The sequence below is a fragment of the Hypanus sabinus genome, chromosome 14 (genome assembly GCF_030144855.1).
Source record: "Hypanus sabinus isolate sHypSab1 chromosome 14, sHypSab1.hap1, whole genome shotgun sequence".
In the NCBI taxonomy this organism is placed as follows: domain Eukaryota; kingdom Metazoa; phylum Chordata; class Chondrichthyes; order Myliobatiformes; family Dasyatidae; genus Hypanus; species Hypanus sabinus.
In genome coordinates, this window is record NC_082719.1 from 99750221 (window position 1) to 99776410 (window position 26190).

Consider the following 26190-nt stretch of genomic DNA (forward strand, 5'->3'; position numbering starts at 1 on the left):
GTTCTGGTCAGTGCTGCATCATTGTGCCACCTGTTTCCCATAGATCAGTAGGGAAAGTCGAGAGGCTGAACATGACTTACCAACTGTTAAATTGCATGAACTCGCTCCGTGCCACAAGTCAAGGGAACTGTTGGGTACCTGATTGCTAATTTATGCATCCCCAATAATGTCTGTTTGGTTTGTAAGGTCGGATGAAGTTGCTGAGTTGTGACTGGTTGCAAAGCTATGATTCTTTCCACGTTTCAGTGCCTCATCCTTTTTTTTTGCAAGTGCCTGCTCTACACATGATTGGTCAGGACTTGAGCCTTAAGTTATGGTACTGCTTACTGTTCACCCCCCAAGAATCTTGAATGCTTCCCGATGACTTCTATTTCCCCTGGCACCCCCTTAGCACACGTAACCATCCGCTTGGGGAGCGGTACCACCCCTGTTTGGAATCACTGGCCTAGATAGAGTGGACGTGGAGAAGATGTTTCCTATTGTGGGGGAGTCTAGAACCAGAGGGCACAGCCTTAAAATAGAGGGACGTCCATTTTGAACAAGCATAAGGAGGAATTTCTTTAGCCAGAGGGTGGTAAATCTGTGGAATTCGTTGATACATATGGCTGTGGAGGCCAAGTCATTGAGGTTATTTAAAGTGGAGATTAATGGGTTCTTGATTAGTAAGAACATTAAAGGTTACAAGGAGAAGGCAGGATAATGGGGGTTGAGAGGGATAATAAATGAGCCATGATGGAATGGTGGAGCAGACTCGATTAACCAAATGGCATTAAATCTGCTCTTATGGGCTTAATGCCTTCTGGTGCAGTAATGCAGTGGTTAGCACAACCAATGATCACTGATCAGGGTTCATTTCCCACTGCCGTCTGAATTCCATTTTAGGCTGGACAATAATTCACATCTAAATGATGTTTAGAATCAGAACCAGGTTCACTATCACTGTATTATATGAGGTGATATTTGTTGCTTTGTGGTAGCAACTCAGTGCAAAGGCATAAAATTACCATAAAAACCTTAGTCCTGTCTGCTTGGGGGCAGCTCTGTGGAGAGGAGAGGTATGGTGGGCTACAGTACGTGCCAACTGGTTACAGATGGGACTTGCTTACTGGGCAACACAGTCAGCATGGACGAGTTCGGCTGTAGGGCCTGTTCCCATGCCGTGGGACTTCCATGTGGAGACTGATGAACTGTTAAGCCCCTCTCCCTCACCATTAACGACCCCCTCCACGTTCCACTGTCCTTAGAACATAGAACAGTACAGCGCAGGGACAGGCCATTCGGCCCACAGTGTTGTCCCAAACCAGCTAAGAAGCAAATGAAAAAGACGCAAACACGAATCCCTCCTACCAACACCATGTCCATATCCCTCCATCTTCCTTATATCCGTGCACTTACCCAAGCATCTCTTAAAAAAAGCTTCTAATGTATTTGCCTCTCTACCGTCATAGCACTCAACGGATTCCAGGCATCCATGACTCTCTGAGTAAAAAACTTATCCTCACATGCCCCTTGAATCTACCTCCTCTCACTTTCAATTCATGCCCTCTGATGTTAGACATTCCTACCCTGCGAAGAAAATACTCCGTTCACTCTGTCAATGCCTCTCCTAATCTTATAAACCTCTATCAGCTCCCCCCTCAGCCTCTGGTGCTCCAGAGAAAACAGCCCAAGTTTATCCAGCCCCTAAAGCAGGCAGCAGCCTGCTAGACTCCTTCTGTACACTCATCAAAGTCTTAACTACCTTCCTATCATGGGGTGAAATTTTCTCTGGTGACATCACCTTTCTTATTGTTTTACTGGTGAAATTTCCTGTGATACTTTGTGGAGAGCAGAGGGCGGTTCCTTTTATCTTCACCAGCAGATTCCTGCCTTCAAACACAGTCCATGAGGTGAGTTACAACTCCCCACCATCCTAGGTCACGGAATTGGTCAGGAGTAACAATTTTGATCATCATCATCATTATGCGTCGTGTCTATGCCACGATTGTTCTTGGCAAATTTTTCTACAGAATTCTTCTGGACAGTGTCTTTACAAGGTGGGTGACTCCAGCCATTATCAATGTTCTTCAGAGGTTGTCTGCTTGATGTCAGTGGTCGCATAACCAAGACATGTGAAATGCACCAGATGCTCATACGACCATCCACCACCTGCTCCCATGGCTTCACGTGACCCTGATGGTTGGGGTGGGGTTTGTCTAATCAGGTGCTAACACCTTGCCCAAGGGTAACCTGCAGGCTAGCAGAACGAAGGAGCACCTTACACCTTTGGTAGAGACATATCGCCACTCTGCCACCCACAATTTTTCAGAGGATTAAAATCTGCACACTCCTTTAATTCACACTGCTGCGTTCAGAAGTGTTCGCTACACTGGCTCCCACCTCAGCTCTTCTGCCACTCCTGTGGGCGTGCTTCCTTAAATTCAAATGTTTGCTAATTGGTAACAAGTCCAGGCACTCCCCAGTCAACAAGGGCAAAACGTAGAAAAACTTTAAAAAATATTGGTGAATCCTAAGTGAAGTGATTCACTTTGGAAGATAAAATTTGAAGGGATGATGCAGGGTTAGTGGCAGGATTCCAAGCAGCATGCAGGGACAGCGGTATCTTGAGATACTCGCCCAAAGGTCCTTCAAAACCGTGACCTGTACAAAAAGGACGGGTTGCACTTGAATCCAAGGGGACCAATATCCTGGTGGGGGGGGGGGGGTTGCTAAGGCTATTGGGGAGAGTTTAAACTAAAATTGCTGGGAGGTGGGAACTGAACTGAAGAGATGGAGGAAGGGGCTGTTGGCTCACAAACAGAGAAAGCTTGTAGGCAGTGTGAGAAGGAGAACAGGCAGGTGATAGAGAAAGGATACGCTCAGACTGATGATTTGAGATGTGTCAATTTTAACAGACAGACATACTTTGTTGATCCCGAGGGAAAATGGGTTTCGTTACAGTCGCACCAACCAGGAATAGTGTAGAAATATAGCAATATAAAACCATAAACAAATAAATAAACAAATAAGTTAATTATTGCAAGTGGAAATAAGTCCAGGACCAGCCTATTGGCTCAGGGTGTCTGACACTCCAAGGGAGGAGTTGTAAAGTTTGATGACCACAGGCAGGAATGACTTCCTATGACGCTCAGTGTTACATTTCGGTGGAATGAGTCTCTGGTTGAATGTACTCCTGTGCCTAACCAGTACATTATGGAGTGGATGGGAGACATTGTCCAAGATGGCATGCAACTTGGACAGCATCCTCTTTTCAGACACCACCGTCAGAGAGTCCAGTTCCACCCCTACAACATCACTGGCCTTACGAATGAGTTTGTTGATTCTGTTGGTGTCTGCTACCCTCAGCCTGCTGCCCCAGCACACAACAGCAAACATGATAGCACTGGCCACCACAGACTCGTAGAACATCCTCAGCATCGTCCGACAGATGTTAAAAGACCTCAGTCTCCTCAGTAAATAGAGACGGCTCTGACCCTTCTTGTAGACAGCCTCAGTGTTCTTTGACCAATCCAGTTTATTGTCCATTTGTATCCCCAGGTATTTGTAATCCTCCACCATGTCCACACTGACCCCTTGGATGGAAACAAGGGTCACTGGTGCCTTAGGCCTCCTCAGGTCCACCACCAGCTCCTTAGTCTTTTCCACATTAAGCTGCAGAGGATTCTGCTCGCACCATGTGACAAAGTTTCCCTCCGTAGCCCTGTACTCAGCGTCATCTCCCTTGCTGGTGCATCCAACTATGGCAGAGTCATCAGAAAACTTCTGAAGATGGCAAGACTCTGTGCAATAGCTGAAGTCTGAGATGTAGATGGTGAAGATAAAGGGAGACAGGACAGTCCCCTGTGGAGCCCCAGTGCTGCTGACCACTCTGTGTGACACACAGTGTTGTAAGCACACGTACTGTGGTCTGCCAGTCAGGTAATCAATAATCCATGACACCAGGGAAGCATCCACCTGCATCACTGTCAGCTTCTCACCCAGCAGAGCAGGGCGGGTAGTGTTGAACACACTGGAGAAGTCAAATAACATGACCCTCACAGTGCTCTCCAGCTTGTCCAGGTGGGCGTAGACACAATTCAGCAGGTAGACGATGGCATCCTCAACTCCTAGTCAGGTCTGATAGGCGAACTGGAGGTGGTCTAAGTGTGGCCTAACCATAGGCCGGAGCTGCTCTAGAACAAGTCTCTCCAGGGTCTTCATGATGTGGGAGGTCAATGCCACCGGTCTGTAGTCATTGGAGCCCCTGGGGCACGGCGTCTTCGGTACAGGGACGAGGCAGGACGTCTTCCACAGCACAGGAACCCTCTGGAGACTCAGGCTCAGCTTGAAGACATGGTGAAGTACTCCACATAGCTGGGGGGCACAGGCTTTGAGCTGACACCATCCAGGCCTGCAGCCTTGCTTGGGTGGAGACGTTTCAGCTGTCTTCTCACCTGTTCACCTGTGAAGCCCACCGTGGTGGTTTCAGGTGGGGGAGGGGTATAGTCACAAGAGCAGGGTGGGGGGCTGTGAGGAGGGGTAGGAGGGGAGAGTGGAGTATGTGTTGTTTGGGGGGCCAACAACAGATGAATCGTGTGGGGGATGGGCAGGGGCCACAGTGTCAAATCTGTTGAAGAACAGGTTAAGTTTGTTGGCCCTGTCCGCACTGCCTTCAGCTCCTCTGTTGTTAGTTTGCTGGAGCCTAGTGATGGTCCTCATCCACTCCAGACCTCTCTCATGTTGTTCTGCTGGAGTTTCCACTCAAGCTTCCTCCTATACCTGTCTTTAGCCTCCCTGATCTTGGCTTTCAGGTCAACAAGCATCATGAACAAAGCCAATGAGCTTAGAGTGTGGTTCAGCAATTGGAGCTATGATATTGTGACCATTTCAGAGACTTGGATGGTTCAGGGGCAGGAATGGTTACTTAGAGTGCCAGACTTTAGAAGTTTCAGAAAGGACTGGGAGAGAAGCAAAAGAGGTGGGGGTGCGGCACTGCAGATCAGAGATAGTGTCATGGCTGCAGAAAAGGGGGAAGTCAAAGATGGATTGTCTACAGAGTCTCTGTAGGTGGAGGTTAGGAACAGGAAGGCGTCAATAACTCTACTGGGTGTTTTTTATAGACCACCCAATAGTAACAGGGACATCGAGGAGCAGACAGGGAAACAGATTCAAGAAAAGTGGAATAATAACAGGGTTGTCGTGGTGGGAGATATTAATTTCCCAAATATTGATTGGTATCTCACTAGAGCGAGGGGTTTAGATGGGGTGGAGTTTGTTAGGTGTGTTCAGGAAGGTTTCTTGACGCAATATGTAGATAAGCCTACAAGAGGAGAGGCTGTATTTGATCTGCTATAGGGAAATGAACCTGGTCAGGTGTCCGGTCTCTCTGTGGGCGAACACTTTGGAAATAGTGGTCACTATGCTATTTCCTTTACCATAGCATTGGAGAGGGGTAGGAACAGACCAGTTAGGAAAGTGTTTAATTGGAGTAAGAGAAATATGAGGCTATCTGGCAGGACCTTGGAAGCATAAATTGAGAACAGATGGTCTCAGGGACATGTACGGCAGATATGTGGCAAATGTTCAGGGGATATTTGAGTGGTGTTCTGCACAGTTACGTTCCAATGAGACATGGAAAGAATGGTAGGGTACAAGAACTGTGGTGTACAAAAGCTGTTGACAATCTGGTCAAGAAGAAAAGAAAAGGTTATGAAAGGTTCAAAAATCTAGATAATGATAGAGATCTAGAAGATTATAAGGCTAGCAGGAAGGAGCTTCAGCTAGAAGGGGTCATGAGAAGGCCTTGGCGAGCAGGATTAAAGAAAACCCCAAGGCATTCTACAAGTATGTGAAGAGCAAGAGGATAAGTTGTGAGAGAATAGGACCAATCAAGTGACAGTGGAAAAGTGTGTATGGAATCGGAGGAGATAGCAGATGTACTTAATGGGTACTTTGTTTCCATATTCATTATGGAAAAGGATCTTGGTGATTGTAGGGATGACTTACACAGATTGAAAAGCTTGGGCATATAGACATTAAGAAAGAGGATGCACTGGGGCTTCTGGAAAGCATGAAATTGGATAAGTCTCCGGGACTGGACGAGATATAACCCAGGCTACTGTGGGAGGTGAGGGAAGAGATTGCTGAGCCTCTGGCAACGATCTTTGCATCATCAATGGTGATGGAGAGGTTCCAGAGGACTGGAGGGTTGTAGGTATTGTTACCTTATTCAAGAAAGGGAGTAGAGATAGCCCAGGAAATTATAGACCAGTGAGTCTTACTTCAGTAGTTGGTAAGTTGATGAAGAAGATCCTGAGAGGAAGGATTAATGAACATATGGAGAAGCATAATATGATTAGGAATAGTCAGCATAGCTATGTCAAAGGCAGGTTGTGCCTTATGAGACTGATTGAATTTTTTGAGGATGCGAAGGTAGAGTAGTAGATGTAGTGTATATGGATTTCAGCAAGGCATTTGTTAAGGTACCCCATGAAAGGCTTATTGAGAAAGGAAGGAGGGATGGGATGCAAAGGGACCTTGCTTTGTGGCTCCAGAATTGGCTTGCCCACAGAAGGCAAAGTGTAGGTGTAGTTTGGTCATATTCTGCGTGGAGGTTGGTGACCAGTGTTGGGCCTCAGGGATCTGTTCTGGGACCCCTTCTCTTCGTGATTTTTATAAATGACCTGGATGAGGAAGTGGAGGGATGGGTTAGTAAATTGGATGATGATAAAAAGGTTGGAGGTGTTGTGGATAGTGTGGAGGGCTGTCAGAGGTTACAGTGGGACATTAATAGGATGCAAAAGTGGGCTAAGAAGTGGCAGATAGAGTTCAACACAAATAAGTGTGAAGGGGTTCATTTTGGTAGGTCAAATATGATGGCAGAATATAGTATTAATGATAGAACGACAGTGTGGAGGATCAGAGGAATCTTGAAGTACGTGTCCCTAGGACACTTAAAGCTGCTGCACACGTTGACTATGTGGTTAAGAAGGCAGGTGGTGCATTGGCCTTCATCAACCTTGGGATTGTGTTCAACAGCTGAGAGTTAATGTTATAGCTGTATAGGACCCTGGTCAGACCCCACTTGGAGTACTGTGCTCAGTTCTGGTCACCTCACTACAGGAAGGACGTGGAAACCATAGAAAGGGTGCAGAGGAGATTAACAAGTGTGTTGCCTGGATTGGGGAGTATGCCTTATGAGAATAGGTTGAGTGAACTCGGCCTATTTTCCTTGGAGTGACAGAGGATGAGACGTGACCTGATAGAGGTGTATAAGATGATGAGAGGCATTGATCATGTGGATAGTCAGAGGCTTTTTCCCAGGGCTGAAATGGCTAACATGAGAGGGCACAGTTTTAAGGTGTTTGTAAGTAGGTACTGAGGAGATGTCAGGGGTAAGATTTTTATGCAGAGGGTGGTAAGTGCATGTAATGGGCTGCCAGTGATGGTGGTGGAGGTGGATATGATATGGCATTTTAAGCGACTCCAAGAAAGGTACACGGAGCTTAGAAAAATAGAGGGCTATGGGTAACCCTAGATAAGGACGTGTTCGGCATGGCTTTGTGGGCCAAAGGGCCTGTATTGTGCTGTAGGTTTTCTATGTTTCTATGTTTCTAAATTGCTATGCAGATTAATTGGGTTTAAATAAAGGTGTATGGTGTATTGGCCTCCAATAGCCGGATTAAGCTCGAAAGCCATGAGGTTATGTTGCAGCTCTACAAAATGCTAATTAGACTACTCTTGGAATAATGTGTTTAGCTCTGTTATCCTTACTATAGGAAGGAGTGGAAGCTTTAGAGAGGGTGCAGAGGAGATCTACCAGATTCTGCCTGGATTAGAGAGCTTTCCTTATTTGGAAAGGTTGAGTGAGTGTACGCATAACTAGGACTTGTGATATCTGCCTGCTGCTCATGCATCCATCCCTCATGTACTCCCGATTGGTGGAGGGGGGGAGTGCTACACCAAGGGTGACTTAGGGGCTAGCCAAGGGAAGGAGTACCTTACACCTCCATTGGTTGAGATGTATCTCCACCCTGCCACCCATAGGGAAAGTTCAGTGCACATGAACCATGATGTTTATGAGGTAGATTGTGAGGTCAAGAGATCATTAATATAAGAGGTCTGTTCAAAGAGTCCAATAGAAGGACGGGGGTGTGTGAGGTAGAAGCGGTCCTTAAGCCTGATGGCACCTGCTTTTAAGCTTTTGTATCTTCTCAAGCAAACACGAGGAAATCTGCAGATGCTGGAAATTCAAGCAACGCACTCAAAATGCTGGTGGAACACAGCAGGCCAGGCAGCATCTACAGGAAGAAGCGCTGTCGATGTTTTTGGCCGAGACCCTTCGTCAGGACTAACATCCTGCCCAGTTGGAGAGAGGACAAGTGAATATGTCTGGGGTTCGTGGGTTTTTTGATTTCTGTGGCAGTGAGAAGACTAGGCTGAGTCCACTGAGGGGAGGTTGGTTTCTGATGTACTGAACTGTGTTCAAGTGTTTTTGCACTTCCTTACAGAACAGTTGCCAGATCAACCCATGATGCTTACAAATAGAATATTTTCCACAGTGCAGTGAAAAAAATTGGTAGCATTGATGGTGATGTGTCAAATTTGCTGAGGAAGTAGAGGGTAAGCTTTCTTGGCCATAGCATCCACGTATTTGAACCAGGACAGGCTATTGATGATGCTGATTCCTGGGAACTTGAAGGAGCTGATTATTGACTTCAGGAGAAGGAAACCAGAGGTCCAGGATTGAGTCTTCATCAGAGGATCAGAAGTGGAAAGGAGCAGCAACTTTAACCTCCTTGGTGCTATTATCTTGGGGGAACAGTCCTCAGCCCAGCACATAGAAACCATGGCAGTGCCTCTATTTCCTTAGGAGTTTGCAAAGCTTCGACATGACATCTTAAACTTTGACAAACTTCTATAGATTTGTAGTGGATGGTATATTGACTGGCTGCATCATAGTATGGTATAGATACACCAATGGCCTTGAATGGAAAATTCTGCAAATTGTAGTGCATCACAGTTAAAGCCCTCCCCACCAATGACCACACCTACATGAATTCTATCACAGCTAAACAGCATCCATCATCAGCAACCTCCAGCACTCAGGGCTTGTTCTCTTCTCACTGCTGCCATCAGGAAGAAGGTACAAGAGCCTCAGGACTCACACCACCAGATTCAGGAACAGTTACTATCCCTCTTCCATTAGGCTCTTGAACCAAAGGGGATCATTTCACTCAAACTTCACTTGCCACATTATTGAAATGTTCCAACAACCGATGGATTCACTTTCAAGGTCTCTTCATCTCATGCCCTAAATATCTATTGCATAATTATTACTATTATTTCTTTCTTTCTGCATTTGCACAATTTGTTCTCTTTTGTACTGTAGTTGAACACCCAAGTTGGTAGGTTTTACATTGACTCTATAGATTTGTTGAGTATGCCCACAGAAAATTAATCTTAGAATTGTATATGGTGACATATATGAATTTTGATAATGAACTTACTTGGAATTTTTGAACTTTGAGCTCTCACCCCTCACAAGCACAAAGTTGTTAATGTGAACAGGAGCATGTGCACCACAACCCTTTCTGAAGTCAATGACTGGATTGCAATGAAGGTAAATTAAACCAGCAGGAGTGTTGATGTCACCGCAAGTGCAGAAGGACAAGGGGTTGTTGGTAGTTAGGGAGAAGAGCTCAGCAGTTCATCAATATCTACAGCTCTGAGTCTAAATCTATCCACACCAGTTGTGTTGCCCAGTGAGCGAATCCCATTTGCCTGTATTTAGCCTCAGAACTTTTCACCCCTCCTATCCATATACTTACCCAGATGACTTGCATCAGGAGTCATGACACATTGGGGTCAAAGACTGAGGCAGCTGATGATTTCAATGAAGTGAGGATGCTTTCTGAAGATTAGTATTGCTTGTCAAATGTATATCAAAACTACAATGAAACATGTCATTTACATGTACAACCAACACAGTCCAAGGATGTGCTGAGGGCTGCCTGAAAGTGTAGCAATGCCCACAACTTAGTAACAGAGTGGTCAGCACATTTATTTTACAGTGCTGGTAATCAACGTCCAGGGTTTGTTCCCGCCCTGTCTGTATGAGTTTGTGCATTCTCCTCATGACTCTGTGGCTTTCCTCCCACATTCCAAACGATAAGGTTAAGGTTAGTGAGTCGTGGGCGTGCTATGTTGGCTCTGGAAGTGTGCCCAAACTTGCGGACTGTCCCCAAAATCTTCAGACTTTTTTGGTCGTTGATGCAACATGACGCATTTCACCGTATGTTTTGATGTTTTGATACACCTTTGAAAAATAAATAAATCTAATCTAGCCAGCATACCTTTGGAATGTGGGAGGAAATATGGGTTGGAACACATGCTGCTATGAGAAAATGTATAAACTCCCTAGAACACCAGTGGCAAATTGAACCTGTGTCACTGGTGATATAAAGTGTAACACTAACTGATACACTATTCTTTGATCTGTGTTCTGTGTTGAAGCAATGAGTTTCTTCGCACATTACAACAAACGATGGGATTCATAAAATGTAAAACTGATGTCCCGGCAGGAGATTTTAAATCATGGAGATTTTAAATCATGATTCATTACTTTCAGCATGATGTGCTCTGGATGAATCAGTCAGGTGGATTGAAACCTTTTGATCCAGAATATGTCAGCGAGTAACTAAAGAACACTGTGCACTTTAATCGCCACGTGTAGAGTATACCTCGGGAAATAATACCTCGCACCAGCAAGTGCTGTATCTCATCTTCCAATGGACAGACTTCCTCAGAAAGTCAGTGTAAGTATTTTGAAACATTTGTGGCATGCTTTATCGTTATGATTTACACATTAAACAAGGATATGCTAATATGTCGAGCAACTGACCACGTTTGTCTGATGTTCAAGCAGTGACAGATTTTTTCATTACATATTTGAAAGTAAAACATTGGCACACCAGTTCAGGTCATTTAGCCCAACGCGATCAGGGTGGAGCTTAGGAGATGATGGCACCTAAAGGTGACTCCTTTGCTTGCATCTTCAGAAACAGCTTTATTTCTACATTTAATACCCCTGTTTTTCCCTTTCAGTGTTCTTTCGAGGACCCTGACCTGGAGTTAATCGCTGACTACGGTTCTTCGTGGGAGTGGGGCCCACTCTTGGGGTCTCAAGAGTGGCCGCAACATGATATCCCAAGGACGCGGCCTAGAAGACTAGCGTGCCTTCGGGGTTCCAGGATTTAGTGACTCTGAAAGTGAGCGGACTTGAGGTCAGTGCCTCCGTAGGAAGCTGGTGTGTCGTGGGAGAACACGGAAGATTGAAAGCAGTGAGCCCAGAGACACGAGATCTTTGGGCAGAGAGCTCAGAAAAAGCGACACAACAGACTTTTAACATCATAAATCCGTGAGTTGTTTGTTATGTCTCCCCTCTCACTGTGGAGTGGAGACACCTCTTTTTTCCTTATTAGGGAGAGAGAGAACCTGTGGTATGTCAAATTACTGGGTGAACGAGTAGTCTTTGGGGTACTGCATGTCTGCCTTTATTGATATGCTTTGCTGCATGCTTGAGTGCTCGGTGGGGGATGCCGATGCTTTTTTTTGCTGGTGGGGGAGGGGGGTTCATTGCTTTTTTGCTCCTTACGCATGGAAGGGGAGAGCTTTGGGGCTCTAAGATTTAACTGTCATTCATTATTTGGGATACTCATCTGTTTTTGTGGATGCTTGCAAAGAAAAGCAGTTCAGGATGTATATTGTATACATTTCTCTGACATTAAATGTACCTTTGAAACCTTTGAAACGTGCTGATCTTTTAACCTACTCTTAGGTCAGTCTAACCCTCCCTTCCCACATACCCTCCATTTTTCTATCATCCACGTTCCTATCTCTTAAATGTCTCTAATATTTCTGGCTCTACCACCACCCTTGACAGGGCATTCCATGCACCCACCACTCTCTGTGTAAAAATCTAACACCTCCCGTCCCCCACTTTCTTTCAATCACTCTAAAGTGATAAGACCATGAAACATTGGTGCAGGACTAGGCTATTCAGCCCATTGAGTCTGCTCTGCCATTTCATCATAGCTGATCCATTTTCCCTCTCAACCCCACTTACCTGGCTTCTCCTCATACCCTTTCACACCCTGATGAATCAAGAGTCTTTCAATCTCTGCCTTAAATACATCCAGTAACCCAGCCTGCAAGTGTGGAATGAGCTCCCAGCAGAAGTTGTGGATTTAGGTGGAATTGTGCACATGTGCCAGCCGTGCATGCAGCCTGTCACAGTCGATCCGACTAGTTTTCTGTCTGTCTGAATTTTAATAGTTATGTGGCTATGGAGGTCTATGGTCCAGGTACAGATTGATGGGAGCAGGCAGATTAATTGCTTGGCACAGACTAGATGGTCCAAAGGGACTGTTTCTGTATTGCAATGTGCTTTAATTCTAGTGTATGATTCTAATAAAGGTTTCGCATTACTTTTCCTAATTGCTGAACAGTAGCTGTTACTGAACCTGGTGGTGTGGGTCTTCAGGCTTCCATCATTCCTGCCCAATGGCAGTAGTGAGAAGATGGCATGGACCAGATGGTAGGGATCTGAGGTGATAGATGCCAGTTTCCTGAGGAAGTACCTCATAGAGATGCTTAGAAACATGAGTTACTTAGCAGAATACTAGCTCGCCATGGACTAGATGTGCTAAATGGTAGATGTGGACTAGATGTGTCAGGAGTCCTGACAAAGGGTCTCAGCCCGAAATGGCGACAGTTCTTCTCCCTATAGAGGCTGCCTGGCCTGCTGTGTTCCACCAGCATTTTGTATGCGTTGCTTGAATTTCCAGCATCTGCAGATTTCCTCCTGAGATGTGCCAAATGGTGGGTTTTTCTGCTCTGACAGTCTATGACTCTATAAAGGCAATCTTCGGACAATATGTTGTAGTCAGTAGGTCATTAGGTCATAAGAGCATAGTAACCTTCGAATTAGAAACTGGAGTTTGCCGTTTAGCCCATTTCAGCCAAAGGTGTGGTGAATCTGTGGAATTTGTTGCCATAGATTGGAAGGCTGTAGTGGCCATGTCAGTTGGTGTATTTAAGGCAGACATTGATAGGTTCTTGATTGCTATGTGGTTAACGGTTATGGGAAGAATGTGGGAGAGTGCAGTTGACAGAAAAAAATGGCAATGATTGAACAGCAGAGCAGACTCAATGGGCTGAATGGCCTAATTCCACTCCTATAATTTATGGTCCTATGATCTTCGAGTCTGCTCTGTCATTCATAAACATCATAACTTATTTCTGTCTGGTATAAGACATAGGAGCCATCAAGCATTCCACAAGACCATAAGATTTAGGAGCAGAATTCGGCCATTTGGCCCATCAAATCTCCTCTGCTATTTCATCATGGCTGATCTATTTTTCCTCGCAGCCCCAATCTCCTGCCTTCTCCCCATATCCCTTCATGCCCTGGCCAATCAAGAATCTATTAACATCTCCCTTAAATATGCATAAAGGCAGAGTTGAGATGGTGCTCAATGGTGACTCCTTTGGCTTCATCTACATAAACAGCTTAATTTCTACCTTTGATGTCTCTTCTTTTCCCTTTCAGGATGGATGGGGTTCTTTTGAAGACCCTGACCTGGACTTACACTCAGACTTCTGTTCTTTGCAGTGTTGGGATCCAGGGGCTCATGACTAGCTGCTTCTTGATACCCCAAGGGTGCGGCCTGGAAGACTGGCGCACCTTCGGGGTTTCGCGGTCCTGTGCACGGGCTGATTCTAAGCTGGTACTGCTAACCGAAGCATCTCAGGAGAAAACAGAGCATTGGGAACAGCAGATCAGCTGTCAGTGGCTCCGTACTCAGTGAATCATGCTCCATCTCTCTCCCTCTTGTCGGTGGGGAAGAGATTGTTGCCGATCCTCAGAGAGGAGCACCCGGGGGGCAAAAAAGCAGCGTGACAGACTTTTAACACTGTAAATCAGCAAGTTGTCCTGTTAGGTCTCCCTTTCTGCTGTGAAAGGGGACATGTCTTTCTTCCTTTATTACGGAGAAAGTGCCTGTGGTGTGTCGAATAGTTAGGCGGACAATTAGTTTTTATCGTACTGCAGATAAGGGTCTTTCACGGGGGCTTTGCTGTTGCTTGCTTGGTAGTGGTGAATGCTGATGCTTTTTTTGCAGAAGTGGGTTGGAGTGGGGGAGACTCATTGCTTTGTTACTGCTTGTGCGTGCGAGGGAGCAGAGGGGGGGCTTTGAGGTTCCAATATTTTAATTATCACTCATTCTTTGGGGCACTCTTCTGTTTTCATGGATATCTGTGAAGAACAAGAGCATCAGGGTGTATATTGCATACATTTATCTGACAGTAAATGGACCTATTGAACTACTGATGACTTGGCCACAGCCACCTGAGACAATGAATTCCCACAGATTCACCATACTCTGGCTAAAGAAATTCCTCCTCATCTCCATTCTAAAAGGATGCCCCTCTATTCTGAGGTTGTGTCCTCTGCTCCTAGGATCTCCCACCAAAGGAAACATCCTTTCTACTTCCATTCTGTCAAGGCCTTTCAACATTCGACAGGTGTCAATTAAGTCACCTCTCATTCTTCTGAATTCTAATGAACATAAGTCCAAAGCCAACAAATGTTCTTCACATGACAATCCTGGAATCTTCTTTGTGAACCTCCTTTGAACCCTCTCCAGTGTCAGAAAATCCGTTCTAAGATAAGGGGCCCAAAACTGCTCACAATACTCCAAGTGCAGTCTGACCAATGCTTCATAAAGCCAGAGCATCACATCCTTGCTTATCACTACCATAGATTTCATTGAGAATATGTTTGAGGAGATGCTTTGTGGAAGAGGAGGTAATGTGAGAGAGTATATATTGAATGGAAGGATACTGAACTGTGGGACAGGGTATGATTAACTTATCCTTTAGCTCTCCTTTATTCTTCTAAGTTCCAGCAAGTACAGGCCCAGTGCCTTCAAACACTCCTCATACATTAACCTTTTCATTCCCCCAATCAATCTTGTGAACCTCCACTCCAAAGGCAGCACCTTTTCTAAGGGGTCCAAAACAGCGCATAATACTCCAAGTGCAGTCTGACCAATGCTTTATAAAGCCTCAACATTACACCTTTGCTCCAGAGAATTAAACTATTCAGCCTATCCATTCTGTTCCATACCTGACACCACGGTAGTGTAGTGGTTAGCACAATGCTATTACAGCTTGGGACATTCCGGAGTTTAGAGTTCAATTCTGGCGCTGTTCTTTAAGGAGTCTCTGTACGTCCTCCCCTTGGAGTGTGTGGGGTTTCTCCAGGTCCCCTGGTTTCCTCCCACAGTCCAATAACCTTTGACATTCTGTGCATCATCACTAACCAGAAATCAAGCAACATTGTAACAAAGAGGTTTAGGATAAAATTGTTTTTATTCCTTTTCATCCATTTGGATATTTGCATTTAATAAGGAATATGGAAGATATTGTAAAAGGAAATGATGTGGAAGCTAAGCAGAGCTCAACAGTACAAAGCAGGTGAATATGTGGAAAATGGGTCAGAGTGCTACATTTGTCAAGCATTTCCAATGAGGATACATTCATTGACGTTTTTCTCAGTGTTACAAGAAACAACTCCCATACATTCATGAGTTTCTCTGGTGTATATCCGTTAGATACTAAAGTGATACCTTAATATATCAAGTGTTTATGTCACATTTTTATACTGTATCACATTTTTGTATCACTCTTGCTGGTTGGTTGAAGACTAACTTCCACAAATACACTTGATACTTAATGTAAATCTTATATTGTAAAATCGATAAAGGGCCCACCGTTCCAAAACTTGCAAAGCTCAAGTAGAAGACAGAAGCTAAAAAATGAGAGAAGAATAGCAACTGAGAGTTGATGTCTCAGAAAAAAATGAAGAAAGAACAGAACCAACAAAATATAATCACAAGAGTTTCTTCAGATGCTGAAAATCCAGAATAATGCACACAAAATGCTGGAGCAACTCAGCAGGTCAGACATCGAAGGAAAGGAATGTTGCTGGTATAGCCCTGATGATGTTGTGGCCTGAAATGGTGATGTTTTGTTTCGAGACCCCTCATCAGGACTTTACTAACAAGACACAATAATACATTCTGCAGATGCTGGAAATTCAAAACAGCACACACAAAATGTTGGAGGAACTCAGCAGGTGAGGCAGCATCTATGGAGAGGAATAAGTAGTTGACATTTCAGGCTGAGACACTTCATCAACACTGGAAAGGAAGGGGTAAAATGTCAGAATTAAAAGTGGGGGAGAGGGGAGGGAGTACAAACTAGATGGTGAGAGGTGAAGGAGGGTGTCGGCCTGAAATGTTGACTGTTTATTCATTTCCGTAGATGCTGCCTGACCTACTGAGTTCCTCTAGAATTGTGTGTGTGTTGCAAATGATAGATGAAGCCAGGTGGGTGGGAAAGGAAGGGTGGCAAAGTAAGAAGCTGGGTGGTGATAGGTGGAAAAGGTAAAAGGCTGGAGAAGGGATCTGATAGGAGGAGAGAGTGGACCATGGGGGGAAATAGAAGTAGAAGGGGCGCCGGTGAAAAGGGGCAGGAGAGGATAAAGGGTAAGAGGCCAGAGTGGGAACTGAAGAAGAGGGAAGGGGAAGAACACTAACGTCTTATCGGATTGTGCACTTAGTGTCTGCCTTGCTTACAAGCTTCATTCATACATTTGCCATTTGTCAAGTTTATGGGCGCTTTCAACTTGCGTTCAAATAGTGAGACCATATCTGAAATCACAGCATAGTATGTAGCATAATGCGGTGAGATGTTTTCTACATATCTTCAATATAAAGTAGTCCCTGCTTGGAAAGTCACTGATGCCTGAGCTGACAGATGGGTTCAACAACAGATTACTTGATGATCCAAGTTCTGATGAAAAGGCTTTGACCTGATTGGATAATTCTGTTTCCCTATAAAAATCGTGCATGATCTGCCTGAGGTCCCATCATGTTCAAGAACAGCTTATACTCGACAACCATCAGTCTGCTGACCTAGAGTAAATAACTTCACTCACCTCAATGTTGAGCTGATTCTACAACCTACAGGCTCACTTTCAAGGCCTCTTTACAACTCATCCTCAGTGTTTTTATTTGCACAATTTGTCTTCTTTTGCACATTGGTTGGTTGTCAGTCTTGGCTTATGTATAGTTATCTCATAAATTCTATTGTATTTCTTTTATTTCCTGTAAGTGCCTACAAGTAATGAATCTTCAGATAATATGTGGTAGAATATATATACACTATCTTCCTCTGGCTTTTTACCTCTTCATTTCCCGTCTTGATGAAGGGGCTTGGCCACAGATGCTGCCTGACCTGCTGAGTTCCTCCACCATTTTGTGTATGGTATTTTGATACTAACTTTAATTTTGATTCTGAATATTTCTACAATTCTCTGATTTTCAGCATCTATAGATTTTGCTTTTCAACTACATGATTGTTAGCCTGAGCAACCAACATCAGTTAACAGTGATGCAGAGGTAATTGATCAGGATTTCAAGTGTCCGTTGGCGGGATCAATTATGGCTTGGCCTCCACAGCAGTCTGCAGCAGTGGTTTCCACAGATTCACTACCCTCTGGTTAAGGAGATTCTTCCTCATCTCATTTCTAAGTGGATGATCCTCTATTCTGAGGCTGCGTCCTCTGGTCAGTTCTCCCAGGCAGTTTCAACATAGTGGCCATATTAAAGCTTCCCTAAAAGCAATATTGTTATTATTAACACAAAAGAGTCTGCAGATGCTGAAAGCCCAGAGAAATACACACAAAACATTGGAGGAGCTCAGCAGGTCTACAGTATATTCATTTCTATAGATGCTACCTGACCTGCTGAATACGTCCAGCATTTTGTGTGTGTTGTTATTATTAAAGTTTGTAAGTTCAGTTTTCAAAGTACATTTATTTTGAAAGTATGTATACCATATACAACCTTGGGATTTGCTTTCTTGCAGGCACTCACAAAAAGAATGCAATGGAATCCATGAAAAATCCCACACAAAGAAAACTTCTGATGTGTGGATAACAAGATCAAATATTACATATGAAAATTACACCTTCTGGAATGATGGTCTGAGAAAGGCAGTTGTATGTATACAACTATACATACCTGTACCTGTACAGTCATTTGCTAGATAATCTACATGGGCCAGAAAATAATATTTTTTAAAAATTTGTTATTGGGTTTGATCTTTAATGGACTTTTTCAATTTATTGAAAAGGGTGTCCTCAGATAGTGTCAATGACTCTCCAGACTGCACTGTTTCTAAAGATTAGCTTTATTTGTCACACGTACAGCGAAACACAGTGAAATGCGTCACTTGCATCGGGGATGTGCTGGGGGAAGCCTGTCAGCGTCATCACACTTCCAGTGCCAACATAGCATTCCCACAGCTTTCTTATCCTAACCCGTACTTCTTTAGAATGTGGGAGGAAACCTACACCATCGCTGGGAGTACATGCAGACTCCTTACAGACAGTGGTGTGAATTCAGCCCTGGGCTTACAGCTGGAACTGACCAATCTACTAGTTAGTGTATTTATCTATTATATAAGCAGAAGTGACAGAAATTCTAAATTGTTCTTTCCCATTTGGGCAGCGACCAATGAAAATGGAAAAAAAACAAATGATATAAATCTAGAGGTTTCATAGACAATACAGTTCAGGAACAGACCCTTTGACCCACCTATGCTTAACCAATTAACTCAGTAATCAAATGGCCAACTAAACTAATCCCCTCTATCTACAAAATATCCTTATCTTTTAAGTTTCTTCATATTTATGTGCCTATCTAAATGTCTCTTAAAAGTCCCTAATGTAAACACTGCTACCACCATCCCAGGCAGCGCATTCCAGGCATCCACCAGTCTTTGTGTAAAAAATCTTGCCCCTCACATTTCTTTTGAAATGATTCCCTCTCACCTTCATTGTATGTCCTCTGATATTAGACATTGCTATCCCGAGAAAAATATACTGTCTGCACTTTCTGTGCCTCTCATCTTATAAACCTCTAACAGATCTCCTTTCAGCCTCTGCCACTTCAGAGAAAACAGCACAAGCCTGTCCAGACCCTTGATTTAGCACACACCCTCTAATCCAGGCAGCATCCTGGTAAACCTCTTCTGCAGCCTCTCCAAAGCCTTGACATCCTTTCTACAGTGGAAGGACCAGAACTGAAAGTCTCCACAGGTTAGGCAGCATCTACAAAGGAGAAACTGAGATAACATCAAACTTTTTGACGGAAATATTAGCCCTGTTTCTTTTTCCACAGATACTGCCTGACCTATTGATTATTTTCCAGCATTTCCAGTGGCCTAGTTGAATGCCCTAGTAGATGATCTTTCATTGATTCTGTAATGCTTATTATTCTGAAGATTTGTTGAGTATGCCCACAAGAAACTGAATCTCAGGTTTGTATACGTTGACATATATGTAGTTTGATAATAAATTTACTTTGAAATTTAAATTTTGATTTCCTACTTTGTAATGGATGTCAGTTAGCTGCATGAATTACTCAGAAAGCAAAAAATATATCACACTGATAGAAATATGGTATTCCATTTGTTGTAGGGGAAAAATTAGTTAGGGTTAATAACTAGTAAATAGTGATGTGGGTTGAGCTAATGTGGTAACAGGAAACTGTAGACAAAAAAAGAGACATGGAATGCAGCAACGATGATACCCAAGTTCATTTATCATTTTATAGCTTGCACCGATCATTGTAAACAGAAAACTGATTTACTGTTAGACCTGTGGATATCATTTTATTCTCTAATCATGGCCTTGTCTGTTACTTTATTAAGTCTTCCTGTTGCCACCATTCTGTGCAGTGATGGGGGTGTTGTGGGGGAAAGAATAGCAAGGGCAGGTAATGACCAGTAAATAGTAAATGCTGGAGGAACACAGCAGGTCAGGCTGCATCTATGGAAGTGAATAAACAGTCAAAATTACAGGCCAAAACCCTTCATCAGGACTGGAAAGGAAGGGGGATCCAGGGGGAAATAATAAGCAGGTGAGAAGAGGTAAGAGGCCAAAGTGGGGTTAGCGGAGGGGTAGGAATTTTTTTTTACCAGAAGGAGAAACCAAGATTCATTGGTTGAATAGAATGTGAGTTGTGCTAGTATGATAACAGGGAACAGCAGATACAGTAGAGATATGGAATGCAGCATTGATGACATCCACATTTCAAAAACTTCTTTAATCATATTATAGCATGCACCCAGTGTTGTAAAAGAAAACAGGATTTACTGATGAACCTGTGGATAAACATTTTATTCTGTAATCAGGACCTAGTCGGTGACTTAATCACGCCTTTCTGTCACCTCCATTATGTAGCACCACCACAGCTGATCTCATCCACTGAACTCAGGTCGATCAGCTGTGACTGGTCACCTGGTGTGCCCCGGTTTTTAATAAATCCCCCATTATTTTGAACACCAGCTTCATGTGATCTTGCAGTAAGCTCCTGCAAACTTCTAACAAGTGGTCAATATTCCATGCAGAAGAACATCCAGATCTATAATTGAGAATGGAAAGTCAATCACTGGTCAAAGTCTGCTATCCACTATGTTCTGTGCACCGAAGCTTTTGTTTGGCGAGATCAACACACAAAATACTGGAGGAAATCAGCAGGTCAGACAGTTTTTCTATGGGGTGTATAAACAATCGGCGTTTCAGGCTGAGGCCCTTCTTCATGACTGGAAAAGAAAGCAGAAGCCAGAATAAGAAGGTGAGGGCATGGGAAGGAGTACAAGCTGGCAGGCGATAGGTCAGGCCAGTTGATGGGAAGGTGGATAGATGAAGAGAAAAGCTGGGAGGTGAAGGTGGAAGAGGTAAAGGGCTGAACAGGAAGGAATTGGACAGCAGAGGAGAGTGGACCATGGAAGAAAAGGAAGTAGGAGGGGCACCAGAAGCAGGCTACGAAGGGAGCCAGAATGAAGAATAGAAAGAAAAAGAGAGAAGGGAGAAGGGGGTTAAAATAAGGCATTTGGAGAAATCAACATTCATGCTGTCAGGTTGGCGGCTACCCAAACTGAATGCAGGGCTTTGCTTCTCCAGCCTGAGAGTGGCTTCATTGTGGCTAACTTCTGGATGTCTTATAGGTATTGCAAGATGGAAACTTCACAATAACTGTGATCTTTCCACCGAGGTGAAACTCTCCCATCACATTTACCACCTCCCCAACTGAGGAGGGATGATTGGAGGTCAAAACTTTTTGTTAAGAGGGAGCTAAGGGATGAAAAATATTGATTACACTTCCGAAGAAAGCACTACACCTAGAAAGAACAGGAAAACTCAGAATATCCATGTGATCATGGATATTTCCTCAGTCATTTGATTGAATTGTAATTTACCCTCAGTGGCCACTTTATTAGGTACACCAGTACACTTGCTTGATAATGCAAGTAACTAATCAGTCAATCACGTGGCAGCAACTCAGTGCATAAAAGCATGCAGACATGGTCAAGAGGTTCAGTTGTTGTTCAGACCAAACATCAGAATGGGGAAGAAACGTGATCTAAGTGACTTTGACTGTGGAATAATTTTTGGTGCCAGATGGGGTGGTTTGAGTATCTTAGAAGCTGCTGATCTTCTGGGATTTTCACACACAACAGTCTCCAGAGTTTACAGAGAATGTGAAAAAGCCTTGTTAATGAGAGAGATCAGAGAAGAATGCCCAGGTGAAGTGGTTCAAGCTGACAGGAAGGCAACAGTAACTCAAATAACCACACGTTACAACCGTGGTTTGCAGAAGAGCTTCTCTGAATGTACAGCTCATCATACCTTGAGGTGGATGGGCTACAGCAGCAGAAGAGCACACTGGTTCTACTCCTGTGGCCAGTTTATTAGGTATTTATTTATTTAGAGATGCAGCATGGAATAGGCCCTTCCTAGCTAATGACCCCACCACCCAGTAACCCCCCACCCCCTTCTTAACACTAGCCCAATCACAGGACAATTTATAATGACCAAATAACCTACTAAAAGGTACATTTTTGGGTTGTCGGGGGAAACCAGATCACCTGGAGGAATGTAAGAATGTAAGATCTCTTTACAGATGAATTGAAATCTGAATTCGAAAACGCCCTGGGCTGCATAAGCTTTGCACTAACCGCTACACCTCCGAGGTGCCCAATGAGATACACTCCTGTACCTATTAAAGTGGCCACTGTGTGGATTTTGCAAGAGAATTGGCCTTTGTAACTTGCTGGCCTTCCTTTTCACTCTTGAGCCATAAGGAAATTCAAGTTTCTTGTAATTATTTGGCAATATCAGTATTTGGCAGGAAGCATTTCTGTGGTATTATTATGGCTGGGGTGGATAATCTTGTGTAGTGAGGTATACATTTATAGATAAACTCTTCCATTTAAAATACTCAATTGTCATTTTCTGCAATACCTAAATAGTCTTATCTACATCAATATCCCCTAGCTACAGTGAAGATGACCAGCACAAGTGTTTAAAAAAAAAACAATGAGATAGGAAAATAAACTTTCTGGAGAACCATTTACATGCAAAACTTCTTTAGCTGGGATGACCCGTGCTTCTAGCAGGCACACTTTTTGTCGTTTGGATTGGTATCTTCAAGTTTCTGGCCTGAGCTTCCAGTAACTGATTCAGGTATTTGGCTCTTGTCAACACACTCCTCCATGCGTTTCATTATTAAGTCCAGCAAGGCAATTACAGAGTCATCAATGCCGGTCCCAGTAGCAGCACTCGTTTCATAGTATGGAATCCTGTGGAATGAAGAGAAGATCAGGTGAGCTTCCATTTTTCTTGTGAGAGGTTGGATAAATTGGGCCTCTCTAGACCGTCAGAGGCTAAGGGAAGATCCGTTAGATGTTAACAAGATTATGAGAGGCATTGATAGAATGAACTCAGTATCTGTTTCCCAGGGTTGAAATGTCTAATACCAGAGGGCATGCATTGAATGTGAGAGCTGGTAGGTTCAAGGGAAAGGTGAGGGGTGAGAGTTTTACTCAGAGAGTGGTGGATACCTTGAACGCCTTGCCTGGTATGGTGTGTTATGAGTGATGAACAGACCTGATGGACAATGGGGCAAAGGGTTAACCATTCCCAACCCCACCTCCTGAGAACCATGAACTATTACTGTTGTTATGCTGACCATGAGAAAGAGAGACGAAAAACAGGCAAGAGCATCTACAACGGATAAGAGAGAGGGGGAAATTGCTGATTAACTGTATTATGACTTCTGCAAGGGTTATTTATCTACTATTTTGCTCATAAACATTCCTCAGTGGACTGAAGGAGTGGCCTGATTTGATGGACACAGTCATTCAGAATTGATGGATAGCTGAGACCCTGTTAGTAGGGATAAAAAGACAGGTCTGGAGAGACACCCTCCAGAAACGCCAGTGGACACTGATTGAGTGTTGGAACCCACAAGAAAGGTGGGGGCTTCGGAGACCGAACCAGGAGATCGGTCAGTAAAGCTCAGTGTTACAGCAGGGCCGGTGGGGACTTGTGTGCATGTCCACTCATGCCAGATTGACAAGTCCACCACAGAAGAACGGTCTAGCTGAAGACCAGAGGGGTCATAACTGAATGACCACAACGATACGATAGATTAAGAAAGCAAAGGAAGGTTTGGCTGTTGTGGCTGTTGCATCTCACTCACTCTCTCTCTCTCTCTCCAACGATTACAACTCAACAAGCATAACTACATCAGCACTCATGAACTGAACTGAACTTTATATTCCATGACAATTCATTTACCCCAGACATCGATAGAGCTTGTTTATTATTGATTATTATTATGATTCCTACGCTTTTAGGTTTATTACTGCTACCTTGTGTTATACGTATATTTGCATTATTGATATGGTTTTGCTTATTTTTATTAATAAACACCTTTAGTTTGGTACCACCAGACTCCAACGGATACTTCTATCTCTGCTGGTCTGACACCCAGTTACGGGGTACTGTTACGAACCCCGTAACTGGGTCACTTACCAGCAATGATAGAAAGATCCGTTGAAGTCTGATGATACAATTTTTAACAGTATTTATTAGTAAAAATACACAAAAGTAATGTCAATGCAGATATACAGATAATATACGTCGTCAATACTAAATCTAAAAGTGCGGGTATAATAATAATCAATAAGAAATAACTCTATCGTTGTCTAGGGGAAAATGTTATTGTCAGATGGAAATATAAAAGTCACTCCGTTCATGCAGGCTGCAGCCTTTGGGGACCGCTGTGGGGCAATGGTTGGAGAGAGAGAGAGAGATTTGGAGAAAAACTTGCTGATTCCTTTTATGATTTCGATCCGTCGGAGTCTTGTTGGGGTGGCCGTTCACTTGTGGCCTCTCCTTTAGCTAAAGCCGTTCTTCCGTGGTGAACCCGCCAATCCCAGGCAAGGGAAGGACGCACACGAGCCCCACCGGCTGTCGCTATTGAACGCTGTCACTGGATTTCCAGTGTTTCTCCTGGTGCGTCTAAAGGGGTTGTTCCCCAGACCCTCTTTTATCCTTACTCACGGGGTCTCAGATGTCAATCAGGTTGGGATGATGCAATCCCTCAGAGTTGCGGCACATTCGTAACACCCCCTTCCTTCTAAGATTTTTACCACCGGTAAAAATGAATTAATACAGAGTCTTACAGGATTTCAGAATCTAACACAATACAAAAGAGTTTTTTTTTCCCTACAGAGTAATACAGTTATACATTCAAGTCAGCATCTAAACAGTTAGTGATTACATTGTCACTTCCTTTAATATCTTAACATCTTGTTCCTTAATAAATTCTTGTAGCATCAGACTCCAATTTAATAACCACCTGTTTTTATTCCTTTTCTTCAGCAAACAAAAACTAAAGTGTTGTGATCTTAGCTTACGTGTATATTTCAAAAGTTCATGCAAATACTAATCTTTATGTTACTTTCGAACTTAACAGTCAATCTTCCATGGGGTTGTCTTTATTATTCACATGCTTTGTCAAAATCCCTTAAAACCGGATCCTGTTATTTAAAATGGCATCCCGTCAACCCCCGCCCCGTTTCCAGTTAACTCCCACGAGGTTAACTTGTATACTTGTGTGGAATGGGCTTTCACATGCTCCTTTCATAGGAGTTATTTTATCAACAATGTGTTCCAAACTTAGACCATTTTCCGAATTTCCACACAATTCTTTAATTTTAAGCAAGTTATTAGTTTTATCTTCAGGACCCTTCTGCCTCTTCACAGCACTCTCTTGAATAACAATAGCATGTGGGGCACCTTTACATCCCAAATCAACCTGTAATTGATTCGCAGGCACCGTGTTACCAAGCCATTGTCCCTGTAGCCTGGTTGCTGCTTCTGACATCAATCCAGACTTTAAATTTTCTTCATTCAATTTAGGAACTACACTTATCCCTTTCCCTTCAATAATAATATTCACCTCACCACCTTTTATCTCCTCACTAACTTTTAACACACCTTCGAGCACAAACAACTGGGAATTCTCACTTCCCACTATTACCAAGGTTAACCCTTTCTTCACTGAATCAAGTCCATCTGACCCACAAGGACTGCATTCCTTTTCAACTGAATCAAATACCTCAGACTTTTCCTGAGTTTCATTACTAGGTTCAGTACCACGTGCATCCACATCTTGAACACACTCAAACGGGACATCTGTCTCTTCCAGGCTTTCAATACCCGTACCCTTTTCAAATTCTAAGTTCCCCTGATCCTCCCAGTTACTCTCTGGGCAACTCCCTTCCGGAGTAAACTCAACCCTGCGGGCTGAAACAACCTCATCTGTCAACCCAGCAGACTTCTTCAAGGTAATGGCATCCTTTTCATCTAGGACTGCCCTCATTTCATTATTGGGAACACCTTTAGAATTTTCAACTTCTTCAAACAGTTCTGCCAAACCAGACAGATCATCCATGTCCAACCCTGGACCTTTTAACAGCCTTATCTGTTTCTCATCTTTTCTTCATGCCTCTATAAATTTCCTCCTGGCTAAGGGCAGGTCTACCTCCTCTCCCTTACTCTCTTTCACTTTCCTATTCTCCGTTTTATCACCCTCTAACTCTTCTTGGTACAGGGTCAGTAAAAATGTCTCGGCCAAATCGATACTGGCCGGGTTTAAACTGGTCTCGTTCTCAGCTGCCTTTCTCGACATGCTGTGAGTAATCGTGCATGCGGGATAGATC

General features: G+C 43.7%; 1 protein-coding gene and 1 long non-coding RNA gene across 3 annotated transcripts in view; one reads left to right on the plus strand and one right to left on the minus strand.

The window, feature by feature from the left end:
- Positions 1–10465: 10465 nt before the first annotated feature.
- On the plus strand, positions 10466–20052 carry LOC132405019 (uncharacterized). The gene is made up of 3 exons (XR_009515734.1): positions 10466–10796; positions 11086–11398; positions 17977–20052. It is a non-coding gene; the product is annotated as an uncharacterized LOC132405019 (long non-coding RNA).
- A 146-nt stretch (positions 20053–20198) lies between these two features.
- Positions 20199–26190, minus strand: part of rab27b (RAB27B, member RAS oncogene family) — a 117315-nt gene continuing 111323 nt past the window's right edge. For both annotated transcript variants that reach the window (XM_059989712.1, XM_059989711.1), the window contains exon 6: positions 20199–22758. In XM_059989712.1, the coding sequence (XP_059845695.1) occupies positions 22569–22758 (190 nt within the window). In that variant the 3' untranslated portion in view covers positions 20199–22568. The remainder of the gene's footprint in view (positions 22759–26190) is intronic.